Here is a 13,772-nt window from a genome sequence, read left to right as displayed (position 1 = left end):
AATGTTCTGGGAACGTTTACCAAAACATTTAAGCAAATTTAGCATGAATCCGTGAAATGCTTCCATCATTGAATCTGCGTAGTTCTTAATTATTTTTCTTCTGAAAAAGTTGCCTCCAAAAATTCTTTCCCAACTCATGCCTTAACCATTCACAATTTCATTATCCCCTGCGTGTTACTGAAGTAGTTAGAATTGTTTCAACTCTCTGATAACAAGTGGGTGGTTTTTGCTTGAGTAGAAGTAGACTTCCTCTGTCATCTCTTTGTAGATTTTGGCTCTGTAGCAGGAGTCCATATGTCTTCCATGTGGACTATGTTTAAACATATAGCTCTCTGCTCTTGTACGGCTTGTTCCCTTACTAGGAAGCCAAGTTTAGAGGCATCTGCATTGCATGGGACAGAGTTCCTCTAACAGTTATTTCTGTTGGGTCTTGTTAGTGTACCAAGTCTTTATAATCATTCCTTCTTGAATTCCCAAGTAGAATTTTCCTTTCTCTGCCCCATCATTGACTCATCCTTTGTTTAAGAAGATCACCAAATAAATGAGGTTGGAAGGTACATCAGGAGGTCATCTGGTCCAACAGCCTGCTCACAGCAGGGCTGAGGCAATGCAAGATAGCCCACCGCTCCTAAGAAAACCTTCAGGGATACTTATTTTCTACCCAGGGAGTCAGAATTTTATGATGGTCTCAAGAGGGGAAAGGAGGATAGCTTGGTTAGGCAATATTGTCAGTGACAGTGTGCTCAAAGATGGGAACTGCATCGCAATGAACACCAGCCTATCCCTCCTGGAGAATCTCAGCCTAGATATTGGCACTGAGATGGTACTAAAACATTACTAGAAGTTACTCTTGTTTTCTTGTGGAAGAGGATTGATCTTTGATGCCAGCACTAGGATACGCTCACAGCAACCCTGGGTATAGTTTTCTTTTCTATAGAGCCTTATGAGAGAAAAGGTCCATTCATCAAAACTCAACTTCAGCTGAATTTTAACACTTCACCACCTTCACAGTTGTGTTAGCCAGAGGAACGTAGTCTCTCTTCTTGCAGCTTCTATGGAAACACAACGCTTGGGAATTCATATTTTTCTCTCTCCTACAATTTCATTACTCACTTTAGAACCAATGTTGGGAAACACATACTTTGTTCAGGCTTGTTGTTACATTTAATATGATTTACAGTTTGCCAGCCGTTCAGTTTTGAATGAAGCTAGTGATGAGACTTTTGCTATACAATGCACCGTCTAGTGTCTACCTGGGTGTTTTGGCCATTGCTGTTGCCTATTTTAACTCTCTGGTGATGTGTATCCAGGGTGATCAGGGAGGAGCAGGTGTTCCAGGAGATATCGGCTTCCAAGGAGACAAGGTAATTGTTTTTCTTTTCTCCATCATTTTTTTTTTCCCTTACATAGTAATATGTGTGACCACCAGCTTTCCCAGCTCATCTTAAGCCATGAGAAGCTAGAACCAGCTCCATCCATGTCAGGTTCCCCTGCTCAGATTGTTCTCATTTGGAGTACGCTGAGCCTTTCTAAAATTCATGTCAATATATGGATTTTGTTGTTACTCATAATAAAAGCAGTTCTACTGGGGGCTTTCTATAAACGGGGCCATATCTTCATGCAGAAATTGGAAACGGTGGGATGGGAGTGATGGGGATGGGTGTGAATGTGTGTGGTCCGGTCGCTGCAGACTCAGAGGTTTTGTCTGCTCGGTGCAGTAACTTAAACCCTGACCCAGCGAAGCACTTAACGCCGTGCATAACTTCTAAGCAAATGACTTCTCCCCTGTGACTACAATATGATACTGACTTCAGCTGACTAATGCTGTACTTAGCGCTGCACTGGGGCCTACATGGCGCTGAGCCATGACCGACTGCAACAGCTCATGTGCTCTTCAGGGCTAAATTCAGCCCGGGTTTTATCAGAAACATCTCACTGACAGTAGTGCAACTGCCCCATCTCCTCGCAGCCTGGGTTTAGCCTTTAGAAATTCCTTCTCTCTCCACTGCAGAAACTGGAGCTGGAGCCTGGGGGATTCATGTTTTTTGGTGCTTCATTGTGTTTTCTGAAAAAATCTGTCTCTCTCTCTCTCAGGGCAGCCAGGGTTTGCCTGGGGTCCCTGGGGCACGAGGGAAAGCAGGACCCCTGGTAAGTAACCAAGTGTCCTCTGCTTCTTCGTCTCCCTCTCTGAAGGCTCCATGCCCAGCTGGAAGGACAGCTCGGCAGGGCTGTGCTGTTCGAAACGGGAAAGCCAATAGCCAGGAGCCAGCTCACTTTTCTCCATGTTTTTCTGATTTCTTCAGGGAAAAGTCGGTGACAAAGGTCCAGTCGGGTTTCCAGGACCACCCGGCCCTGAGGTATGTCCCACCACCTCCTTCTCACGTCTTTCCTTTCTTTGGTAACTTCTGCAGCATCCATTCTCCAGCAAACCCACACGATAACACTTCTCTCCCGTCTCATTTTGCCTCTGCAGCAGTAATTATTCGATGTCTGCAGCTTGCCGCCCCACTGAGGATCGGCTCTCTGATCAACGCCCTTGTGGCACTGGAGAGGCTGTTAGAGATGCCTGTCTCCTCTTCCCACTGGAGGTTTTGAGCTCTCGAACCATGCACAGACAGGCCCACATCGGGTTTCGATTAGGAGGCATATGCATATATAGCTGTTGCTAATTCCTACAGAAAGCGAGAGCCAAACGCTGCCTCCCACGTGGGTGCCCGGCCCGGCCGAGGGAGGGGATGGCTGCCACTGCTACTGCTCACCACGACACCTGAGCTCTGATACGTTTACCAACCCAAATCTGGCGTGTTCTGAGGTCAGAGCCTTTGCTAACGGTGGACAGATGGATTGCTTTAGGACAATGGCACACCAGGGCGCCAGAAATGCCAAGGCCAAAAGAGCTTTGCTGTGTTGTAGGATTTACTGCTATTTAATGAATTGAGGCCCAGTTTTGTTCAAAGTGGGAGACAGGGCAAGCTGTCCATCTTGTACCCTCTGACCACCCTGCACTGAGATTTCCTGATCTCCAACTACCATTCCAAGCCTTTTTCTTCCCAATCTTCCCAGGCAAGTCCTATATGTAACGGCTTGTTCTGTTCTTGTTCGGAAAGGTCAGTCCCCAAAGATTGTCTCTAACCTGGCAAGAGCCCCATATTGTCTCCCAGCCACTGGCCAGGCTCTGTGGACGCTGGTCTTTCTACTCACCATGTTGCTCTCTGGCCCTTGACATTGTTCTTTAACTGCTTTTATGGGGCAGAACACTCATTTCTTGAACCTTGCATCTCACTTTTCGCCTACCTTCCTCTTTTCAGTGTAGGGCTTCACTTCTCTGCTAGAGTACGATGGTACATGAGTGGTGATGAGGTAAAGAGGATCAAGATGGGTTATGACCCATTCTGCATCTCATGGTTTCCTGCTTTTTCCTTCCACTTTTTCTCATAGGTATCATGGAGAGTTTTTTCAAGTTTTCCCCCATAAAATACCATTTCTAGTAGAAAAAGACCTTTACTGCCCTTACCAAGAAAATTGTCACAGCGATACCTTAAACACAGGATCAGCTTCCCCCAGCATATTGTCACTTTCTCCTTCATAAGCAACCAGACGACGTCTGTAAGATGCTAGAGAGCTGCTTCCAGCACAACTGATGGTCTGTTTTCCCCTCATCAGTGTTCTGGTATTTTGCTGGGTCTGGAAGGGCTCTCGGTCGAGTGCTGCCACTTAGCAATCGTTCCTCTGTGTTGCTATTGGAAATAACCACAGATTCCTTTGTTTCCTCAGCGAAGGGCTGGTGGGTGGAAAGGAGTCGCTGCCTGGCTGAAGGCAGCAGCTAATGAGCGTGTCAGCACCTTTCCTAATTCTTCGCCTGCTTCCCTTTGTCGCTGAGGCGTGCAGTTCGTTTCTCGGAGCAGTGAGATTATGCGCTGACTCATAAAGATTAATTAAAACCCAAATTGCCATTTTTAGCTGTGTGATGACAGGGAGGCCCTCACAGCAATAAATCTCCCTAAGATGGACCTAAAGGGAGCTGCTGGGAAAGGCTGCTCTTGAATCAAACTGATAGTGCTGCTCCCGTTGTCTTGTTTCATTCCCTCTAGAAGCCGCGCGGTGGCCCACACACGGACACTGCCAGCACCTAACAAATATCTTGGCCCTTAGCCTTTGATTAAAACTCTCACAGAGGCTGTCTTCTGAAGCTGGCTGCAAAAGTCCACCTACGCACCCTGACTATTTCTCGTTTTCTTCAGGGCTTCCCAGGTGACATTGGCCCACCAGGAGAAAATGGTCCTGAAGGCCTGAAGGTGAGTGGAGCAGAGATTGAAGCTCTGTCTGGGGTGGGAAGCAGCCAGGGAAAACAAAGTAGTGGGAAGGGGGGAGAGAGAAAACCCTGGAGATTCCTAAAGATTGTCCTGGCCAGCGATTCAGCTTGGTCTGTTTGGCTTGAGGTCCCTCCAAGTGCAAGGTTTCCTTTTTTCTTTTTTTTTTTTCTGTAACAAAATTGACATTGGATGATGTCCCATGGCTGTGAAAGAGACTTTCTCATTTTAATTGCCCTTCTGAGCTTATGTTTCTATTTTCTGAGTATCTTTTCCTTTGGCTCTTTCTCAGGGAAAGCCAGGAGCACGAGGCTTACCTGGGCCGAGGGGGCTGCTTGGACAAGAGGTGAGTGTCTTCAGACCAAAAGCAGATTGAATTTAAAGAATAATGTTGAATTTTGAAGATTAACGCATGCTGAAGTGGTGCCTGTGACTTGAAATCCTCCGGTTCCTCTGATCTGGAAGCAGACGCTAATATTCAGTGATCAGAGACCTGCAGAAAAGGAGCTTCCCGTACGTTGCAGTCTTGTGATCATCACTTCCAGTCGCTGCTGGCATCTGCTGACCCTAAACTCTGCATTGGCTTTCCTTTTAAAGTCTTCCCCCACACCCACACACACCCAGAATGGGAGTTAATGCCCTTTTCCCTGCACATCCCCTTGCACAGGCATGCCCTGGCCTGGCTTTTGCTTTCTGCTCCTTTTAAGTGTGTTTTCTTTCAACTGTGAGACCCGCAGACTCCGCTGTCTCACACAGAGCAATATTCTTTTGTGAAAAGAGTACATAAATTGAAATTGCTGTTGTGCAAAGATTCATTTGCCCCAACATCTCAGAGCTTGCAGCTTTCGCCTATCACTTCATGTGAAAACTTGAAGCTTCGTTCCACTAGTAGTCACTAAAAAGGGACAATTCTCATTGATTTAATTGTCCTGGAGCTGCAAATGCTTTATAGGATCAACAGAGAAGGCCTGAGTGCCCTCTGGTTACCCTGTTGTAACTTCAGTGACTTCAGTGTAGTTTCTTCTCATTTAGGCCAGTGTAAGCCGTTTGTCCCGAGTCATGAGACATTGTGCAAATAATACTCGGTGCACGCACGGGCAGGAGCTTGGTCTAATAGCACTAATAATTCTTAACTTTTTCTGGGAATTCTTTTGCTTGCTCTCTAAATGGGATTAATGCAAATTAGCTCATTTATTTGCACTGAAATAGGAAAAAAAAAAGGGAATCGAAGCCCTGCATTCCAGGTTCAAGCAGGCATGACCAAGCTGCCTTCAATTTACTCTAGTTAGTGAGTGGAAAAGTAAGACTGAAGACATGGACATGGACTTTGACATAAGCTGTGCTGAAGGACTTTGAATGTGCACCAGACCACACCACAATGCCTTTACCGCTGTCGTTACCTGAGGTGGTAGGTCAAGGCTGTGGATTACATCTTCTTTAGAAGTGCGGCATGTTGTGGGTGGTTTATCTGAGCCCATTGAGCCGGGTTCCTGATTTCCCATCCCATCTTCAGCCCGCCAGCTCGTGCCACTTCATTACCACGGCTGACCACCTAAATGAGAACAGCAAGAACTGTGGCTGCCAAGGGCGCTTTTAATTTCTCTTGGCAGTTGGTTTTAGACACTTGAGATAATTTTTGTGAAGCTTAATTGAAGGTCTCCTAGAAACTGTAGGTCTGATCCTATCACATTAGAAATTGGTTTAGAGCCAAGGGAGAGGACCGAGTCCAATTGCTGCGTGAGATTTTGAGATAGCTCCATCCTGCAGCATGTGTAGTCCCATTTGTAAGCAAAAGGGAAACCTTCATACGGTTGCCAAATGGTTCTGTGGGAAATTTTGCAACACCCTTTTTGTGGGGGGAAAAAAAAAAAAAAGAAAGAAAAAGAGTAGAGAGCTCTACAGCATTCGTGTCCCTGCTAATTCAAATGAACCAGAGTCGTGTGAGCACGTCCAGGGTATCCTATGGGCCAAATCCAGCCCATGATAGGCCCAATCAAGGGATATTGACTTCGGTCAAATTTTGGGTGGCCTTTACCAGCAGGACTTGACTTTAGATTATATTCCTGATATGGGGAAAGGAGATGAGAACCCTCAGGGATGCTGACCTGCCTACTCTAAGATTCAGGAGGGCTCAAGTTGTTAAAATGTGAGAGCTGAGCACACAGCCTGTGTTTAACCGCTGCTCATACTGCAGACCTTTCATTCTTGCTGCTTGGTGAGTCCAAATGTTGTCACTCCTTTGCCTTTTATTTTAATTTCTTTTCACCTCAGGGAGATGAAGGACCCTTAGGACCACCAGGAGTCCCTGGTCCAGAGGTAGGTTTCAGACATTTACTCAGTTACTACCAGCTCTGTTGACCTTGCAATGGAATTCTAGTTAACAAAAAGCTTCAAACCTCCTGGTTTGGGGAGTGATCTGCCCTTCTAAGAAATATTGTCTTCTCCAGTGCTTGGTCCAACTGCTTGATCCAGGATGGCTGAAAGACAAGGAAGTGTCTTGCACAGGGTGTTGAGTGGGACTCTAATTTTATAACTGGCTTAAAGTCTCAGATGTCGAAAAACCCTCTAATGTTTAAATAGTTCATCCTCAAGACAAAGCACGCTGACTGGAAACCATCTTTTGTAACCAGCCCTGATGTTTCTTCCTTGATTTATAGTATTTTTCAATGAGTAGAGGGAAAAGTAAGAAAAAAGACCAGACAGTGTCAGTCCTTTTTGCCCTCTACATCAGTCTGAACACAGTGATGTATCACAGAAACATAGTTAGAAGAAGCAAAAAGAATATTATCATACCTGTGGGCTTGTCAGCTCAGGATTTTGTAATGATTATGTACGTAATTGTCATTGTAGGATAGCAAAATATCTTGAAAATTGGAGACTGTGCTGGAGCTTCTAGATGGATCAGAAAATAAATGTTTTATCTTGCATTTCCTCCACTGTTCTGGCATACACTTTTATTCCTTTCTGGAGCAACATCATAAATCCAGTTTCTGCAGCGCCTGGGACAGCACCATAGGTGTTCTTCTAGCCAAAGGGAAGGCTCAAGATGAACCTTTTCATCTGCACGTTTATTTCTGCTTTTCTGAGCTGTAGCTGTGAATGTCAGCCTGGCTTCCCCCACTGTAGGGACAGTCCTACTCCCAAATCCTCTCTGGGTGCCAGGGATGGAGCCCATAAGAAGCTTATATGTCCGAGTCCCTGCCAACGCTAGGGAAGTACCATCTCTGAATGCTCAGGCTGCTGGTCTTTGCTAGCATTGCTACAAGAAAACTGCTGGAAGTAGAATAAATTCAGCTGAATGCGGTGCATAATATACTAAAGGGCAGCAACAAAGCCCTTGGCTTGGTTGATTATAGTCCATGCATTATGTTTCCGATGTGATGTTTGAGTAATGGAATTGAGCTGGAGGGTCAGAAATGGGCTGAAACTTGGAGTAGCTGTCTAGGCATGTTCCCCATGGATCAAACCCGGTGTCTCTTGAGTCAGAGAGCTTTCCTCTTGTGTCGCCTTGGCCTCAGTAAGGGCTGCTATATCTCTAGCACTCTGGATTCACAGGGAGCATTGCTTGTCACCTGCACCATATAGGTTCACAGACACACCGTTGTGACCGAGGCTGTAACCGTTTTATGTTTATTGTTCTTCCATGTATTTCAGGGTCGATCTGGCCGGAAGGGATTTCCAGGAAGACCTGGTCCTGATGGTCCAAAGGTGAGGAAGGTGTTTGTTCATGATCAGAGAAGCAGTGGGTAGAAGGGAGGAAAGGAAGAGGGAAGTATCTTTTCTCAACTTTAACATGCTCCAAGCCTAGGTTATTCATTCCAGAGAGGACAAGGGGAACTGAGGATTTCTCTTTTTCTCTGAATTTTGGGGTCTCTGCTTCTGCTTGGTTTCTTCAGCAAAAAGAAGGACAGTGCATTTTTTAAGCCATGTGCTTTATTATAAACAAGTGTGTTCCTCTTTTGATATTAACCAACCCCCCTCCATCATCTCATCTTATTTTCCATTGCTTCTCCACGTTTTTGTTCTAAAACAATGCACATCATTCCTATCTTTGCTGCCTAATTAGCAGCAGGAGCCATCCCAGGGCAGTTCGCTCCGCAAACCCACACTCAAAAGGAAAGAGAAAACCCAACAAAAACAACCTCTTCAAACAGTAAATACCAAAAATGTGGTCTGGCAGCACATCTGGAGTATCTGCCTACTGAGCAAATACAGCTGCCTTCACCCGGAGACAATACTGGTTAGCGGTGAGTCTGGCCGCTGGATGGCCTGTCCAGGGGCCTTTGAGTGCTGCCACAGCTGCCCTTATCCCTGGTGGGTTTAAAATTCTCCTCCTTGTCCTGCTTTTCTCTTCACCCCTCATTTTTCTCATTCTCTGAATTTCCCTCATCCTGCACTGTGATTTAGCTCATGTGGGTTCTTTCCGTGGTTTTCATGTGGATGCTCCACGTGACAGTAACGTGCCTATGCTTGAGATTTTGCAAGAGCAGAATCAGGGCGCAGCATTGCCTGGGAATATTTGGGTTGTCTTTTGTTCTTGTGACACTTCCACCAGCAGGTGAATTTTCTGGATCCCTTCTCTTCTGTCATTCAGGAACTACACCTTCCCATGGTATCCGCACTCTTTTGCACTCCCTAGATGCTCCTCAAATCCTTTGGTTAATCATGGTCCTTTCCTACCTCTTCCTGCTAATGATGTGTTTCTGTCTTCATCTGTCTGTTTTACTTAGTCTTTCAGATTGAAATGTTATGGGTCAGAAACATCCCAACTTCAGGAACATCCCTGATGAGAACTCATGCCTTATTAAACATGTTTGTGTCAGCTGTGTTTCTTGCTTTGGTATCTTTCAAGTCACGGTTGGTTTTGTAAGATGTTGTCTCCTGCAGATTCTCCACGATTCTTACACAGCAGCCCAAATCACGGGTGTAGGAGGAATCATGTTGTACTGAGGGTCTGACTGGGAGCACCAAGTAACCTGTGTGCCTTGTCTCTCCTTGTCCTGCAGGGTGAGCCAGGAAACCGCGGCCGGCCGGGGAAAGTTGGTGAGCAGGTAAACTCTTTGTTTTCCTTGTCTGTTTGATGATCTCCTGTGTACAATGTCTCCTGGATGACCAGGGTGCAGGCAGAGGACAGTGGCCAGGGGCTTCTGGCCACCTCAAACCTGTCCATAGTCCTGGTGCTCCAACTGGGGTGCTCTTCAGTCTGAAGCTGAAGCTCTTGGTGAACAGCACTGACAGTGACCATGGTGTCTATTTTCAACTGGAGGTTTTTCCGTAGGCAGAGTGCTCTGATAAACTCGCAGTTCAGGTGGATGTGCTGTCAGTACTGGCAGCAGAACAGCACATGTGACTGCTGTGCTTCTCAAGGAGGCAAAGCCATGGTCAGGAAAGAGATTATGGATTTCTGCGTATCCCCCTTATCCCTAAAGGGCAATTTCCAGGCTTTGCCTATGTAGGTTTTAAGGGTAGGGTCCTCTGCTTTGGGTGCTGTGCTGCTTTAACTCCCACTGGATTTTCTGGGGAGCAGAGACAGCAGCTGAAGAAAGCAGGCCCTGGGGGAGAGAGGCACTGAGCTGTGTTTCACTGTACCACAAGAGAGAACGTTCTGCTGGGGTAGCAGGGGACATGCATCATCCCTGTATGCTTCAGGGGAACCACAGTCATCAAGGAAAAAGAAACAGTTGTTCCCAAGGCTCTGTGATTGAAACCAACCAACTTGTCCACCACCAACCCTGAAATTGCAGCCACGGAGCCTCCAACACGTTCAGCGTGTTCGTACATGACCACATCAGGCTGGCTGCAGCAGCTGGCCCTGGCAAAGAGGGTGTTGCTTCTCAGCACAACTGTCCTTCCCAGCACTTTCCCTGCCGGACGGTCAGCAGCTTCGGTTTGGTTTAGCTTGTCAGCCTCTCTGGCTCTTCTTTCCCCTGTATGCAACAGCTGAGCGCCGCTTCTTCCATGGGTTTCTGACCAAGCAAGTAGCAAGTCCAAAAAAACAAGGTGGATCCTTTTCAATACCAGCAGTCTGGTGAGTCTCAGTGTATATCAAGGATAGTTATTTCTATTTGGAAATTAGAGCCATTTCTATGTTGTGGTTAATAATTTACTTCATAAAGAGCAACAACTGAAGAAGCAAAGTTGTTCCACACATTTGAGTTCTAGTTGTAGCTTTATCAGATTCTGCACAATCTCAGGCAACACCTCCAGTGCCCTGTGCCTCAGTTTCCCCTTCTGTGGAAGGCGTGAGACAGCTCTGAACAGTGCTTAGCACAATGCTTCCTGTTCCTAGGTGGCACTTACAGATACTGTTGTATTACAGTTAAAAATTAATATTTATAAGTACTTTGAGATCCATAACAAGATGTTGTCCTTGAAGGACAAAGCATCATTAGAATTATTATTCTTGAGTGTCCCTCAGGACTGACCTTGGATGAAAACTGTAGGCACTGTTCAACAAAAAGAAAACACAGCTGGCCTCCACTGACACTGAAACCAGCACAGTGGTATGAAAGCTGCCGGTATTACTCTTAGTCAATTAGTCTCTGTCTAGAAATATCACCAAGAAAGAATTTCCATTTCCGTACCAGTCAAGTCCTTATAACAAAAATGTCGCACCAAATTAGTGAGAAATAACCTCCTTTCCCATCACACCTTCGCTGAACGATGCTGGAGTGTTGGGTTTTCGTTCCTCCCTCCACCCTAAGCTTCAGCATTTGGTGTTGGGGCTGGGTTGGTTTTTTGCAGAGCTCTGAGGGGTCAGGCTGCCAAGGTCACTTGGCACTAAAAGCCACCTTCACCTCAACCCTGTTTTCTCTTGTGGAGGCCTTGATGTTTTCTATTCCATGGGCACAAATAGGAATGGTGAAACTTTTCAAACTTGCTGCTCTGCCCTCCGTACAGGTTCCCTCTGAGTGGAAACCTCAGTGTAACAGCAGGCGAAAAGATCAGCCATCCATCTCATTGGGGCTCTCTTCCCTTTCTTAGGGACATCTGTTTAGGCAAACATGGGCATTTCTGTAAGGTTTCCAATGACCCTTGAGGTCTCATTGGAAAAAATAGATTTTAAGCCACAGGGCAGTCCCTGATGTGTTGTTTTTTCATTGCAAGGACCCTGACTCGGGAAGTTCATTCATAAGATGCTTGTTGTCTTCATGTGCTGGAAGGACTCCAGCTGCTGGGCTCCCCAGTACCCTGGAAATGTGTGATTTAACCCTTCCTTGCCAGTAGATGGAGGCAGAAGAATATGAAGAAGAATACAGGGCCTCTGGCCCAGGCCACCAACCTTCCTGATGCAGAGCTGGGAATGCAGAGCAGGAGGGTGTCACCGAAATGTCCATGTTGAAGGTCAGACAGCCCTGCAGGAGAAGCAGCACCCTACAGCAGACAGGATAGCAAACTGGGGAAGGGTACTGCAAGCCCATGGACCCCCCGTGCTTTGCACTAGAGACTGAAAATAACCGTGAAACGTTGTGCCATCTGAAAGAAGCTGAGGTTGACCTACGTCCTTAATGGGAAAGAGGAGGTGCTGTCATGGTAGGAACGGCTTTCTGAATCCCTCCTTCTGTACAAGAAGTGACAGCCCTGCTCACTGGCATGGTGACGTTAGGGTCAGCCACGCACCCGTCGCACCATGCTGGGAAGGGCAGTCACTCCACAGCCCCTTGTGGGGATCTCTTCCCTCGAGGGAGAAGCGTGTTGTACCAATATCAGACATTATTCTAAATTAATTTGTCAAAGGAAACCGGTGCCGTCGGTTATCTCCCTAATGTGTTTTCCTTGCGGTGCTCGGGGATGTGCTGTAATGCCAGTTTTGCAGGTGAGGTCTGACTTGGGTAGATACGGATTGACTTGACCAAGGTCAGATGGGCCGCTGAGAAGCGACCAGGGAGTTGCACTGGTGTTTCCCACGTCTTAGAGCAGTGCCTATCCCAATGCATTTACCTTCCTTCCCCTCCAAAGCATCTCTGTCTGAGCTGCAGACCTCTCATTCAGGGATCTGAGGGCGCTGCAGTGTATGCAGCCTCTTTGATCTGACAGGGTGTCTTGCCAGCGTGTCTCCACCTTTCCTTCCCTGGCTCCCCAGAGGGCAGTGGGATCCCAAGGCGGCCCCAGGCTACGGCTGAGCTCCGGTGCACAGGGGGTTAAACCGCATGGCTTTTCTTTGCGGGTCAGAGCGTCCTCCCTTAAACTGTGATATTTACTGTTTTACTTTCCCTTTCTTTCATCTGAATGGGAGGATTGTACATTTACTCCCTCCCGTCCTTTGTCCCTGGTTTGTTTTGTTTTGAGTTCTAGCGAACCAGTAAAACAGAAAGGCCATGATCGGTTCCTGCTGGGAGCGACTGGCGGTCCCGTCCCTGGGAGACCCTGCTCACGCTGGGCTCGCCTTTCGGTTGTTTCTCTCAAATGGGCTATGATTTATGCAAGGCTTCATTGCTGACTTGCTCTCTGTTGATGCAGCCAAGAGGGGGGGCTTAATTATGACAGGGCTGGACAATAAATGGGGAAAGCCAGACAGGAGTTAGGAATTACAACCCGCCAGTCCCCCCCCCTTCCCTCCCCCCCCGCCCCCAGCAACTTTTTAACAATCTCCATCCCTTTTCCGCCATGCCCTTGGCTGGGGAATACAGCAGACTGAATCATGAGCGACATGCTGAACTCCCCGTCTAATATAAATGTTTTACATTCTTTCCTGTATACTGTGGGCCTTTATCCGGGCAGCCACCGCTGCTGGGACTTCACGTGCATCATTACACACACTGCCTGGAGTCGTGTTTGATGCAGGGCTTCTTTTCAACCCTGGGAACCTGGGAAAAATATGTTATACTGCAGCCATTTTAGTGTAATGGCCACAATTCACGTCTGCTTTGATTTAATATTTACCACCGGTGGCTCTTCTGATTCATAAAACCTAAATCTTTTGCTGCTTGTGTTCCCTTTAGTGTCTATCCCATTTTGGCCAGTGAAGAATATTGTTACCCAGTCTCCCCCAGTTGTTTCGTATACTCCCAATAATTTAGCAAGATTTATTTTGCCTAGACATATCTATCTCGATTTGTGTCTGCTTGCAGACACAGCAACGTTACTTAACTTAGCCCAGAGCTGACAGTGTTGGCTGCAAACGCCACGGAGCTGCTGTGCTGGAAGCGTGGCCACCTCACGGGGTGCCTGCTCTGCTGTCTCACTTCGGTCCCTACTCTATTATGGTCACACCATGGGATGCTCCTCTTGCTGGGTACGCAGGGAGCAGTGACATCTTCCTTTGAGCAGAAACATGATGTACCAGTGCAGACAGAATTTCCCCTGGTTACGGAGTGAAAATTTTGGCTGCGTTCCCCTTCCATCCTGCCATTTACCTGTGCAGCAAGTGCGGTGTTTGCCTCTACCGCACTTGCGTTGGCGGTGCCGGCAGGTTTCTGCACAAGCTGCGATAACAAACGGTGCATCGGTGACAGCGAGAGG

The 13,772-nt window shown here is 47.0% G+C and overlaps 1 protein-coding gene across 1 annotated transcript in view; it reads left to right on the top strand.

Annotated features, from left to right (window-relative positions):
* Positions 1 to 13,772, top strand: part of COL27A1 (collagen, type XXVII, alpha 1) — a 164,690-nt gene that overhangs the window by 85,186 nt on the left and 65,732 nt on the right. Inside the window, exons 17-24 of the mRNA XM_009888040.1 lie at positions 1,311 to 1,364; positions 2,095 to 2,148; positions 2,304 to 2,357; positions 4,242 to 4,295; positions 4,603 to 4,656; positions 6,582 to 6,626; positions 7,965 to 8,018; positions 9,317 to 9,361. Coding sequence (XP_009886342.1) covers positions 1,311 to 1,364; positions 2,095 to 2,148; positions 2,304 to 2,357; positions 4,242 to 4,295; positions 4,603 to 4,656; positions 6,582 to 6,626; positions 7,965 to 8,018; positions 9,317 to 9,361 — 414 coding nt within the window. The remainder of the gene's footprint in view (positions 1 to 1,310; positions 1,365 to 2,094; positions 2,149 to 2,303; positions 2,358 to 4,241; positions 4,296 to 4,602; positions 4,657 to 6,581; positions 6,627 to 7,964; positions 8,019 to 9,316; positions 9,362 to 13,772) is intronic.

Source organism: Charadrius vociferus, unplaced genomic scaffold (genome assembly GCF_000708025.1).
Source record: "Charadrius vociferus isolate BGI_N301 unplaced genomic scaffold, ASM70802v2 scaffold56, whole genome shotgun sequence".
Taxonomy (NCBI): Eukaryota; Metazoa; Chordata; class Aves; order Charadriiformes; family Charadriidae; genus Charadrius; species Charadrius vociferus.
The sequence above is the reverse complement of the archived record's forward strand: the minus strand, read 5'-3'. Positions and strand labels throughout refer to the sequence as shown.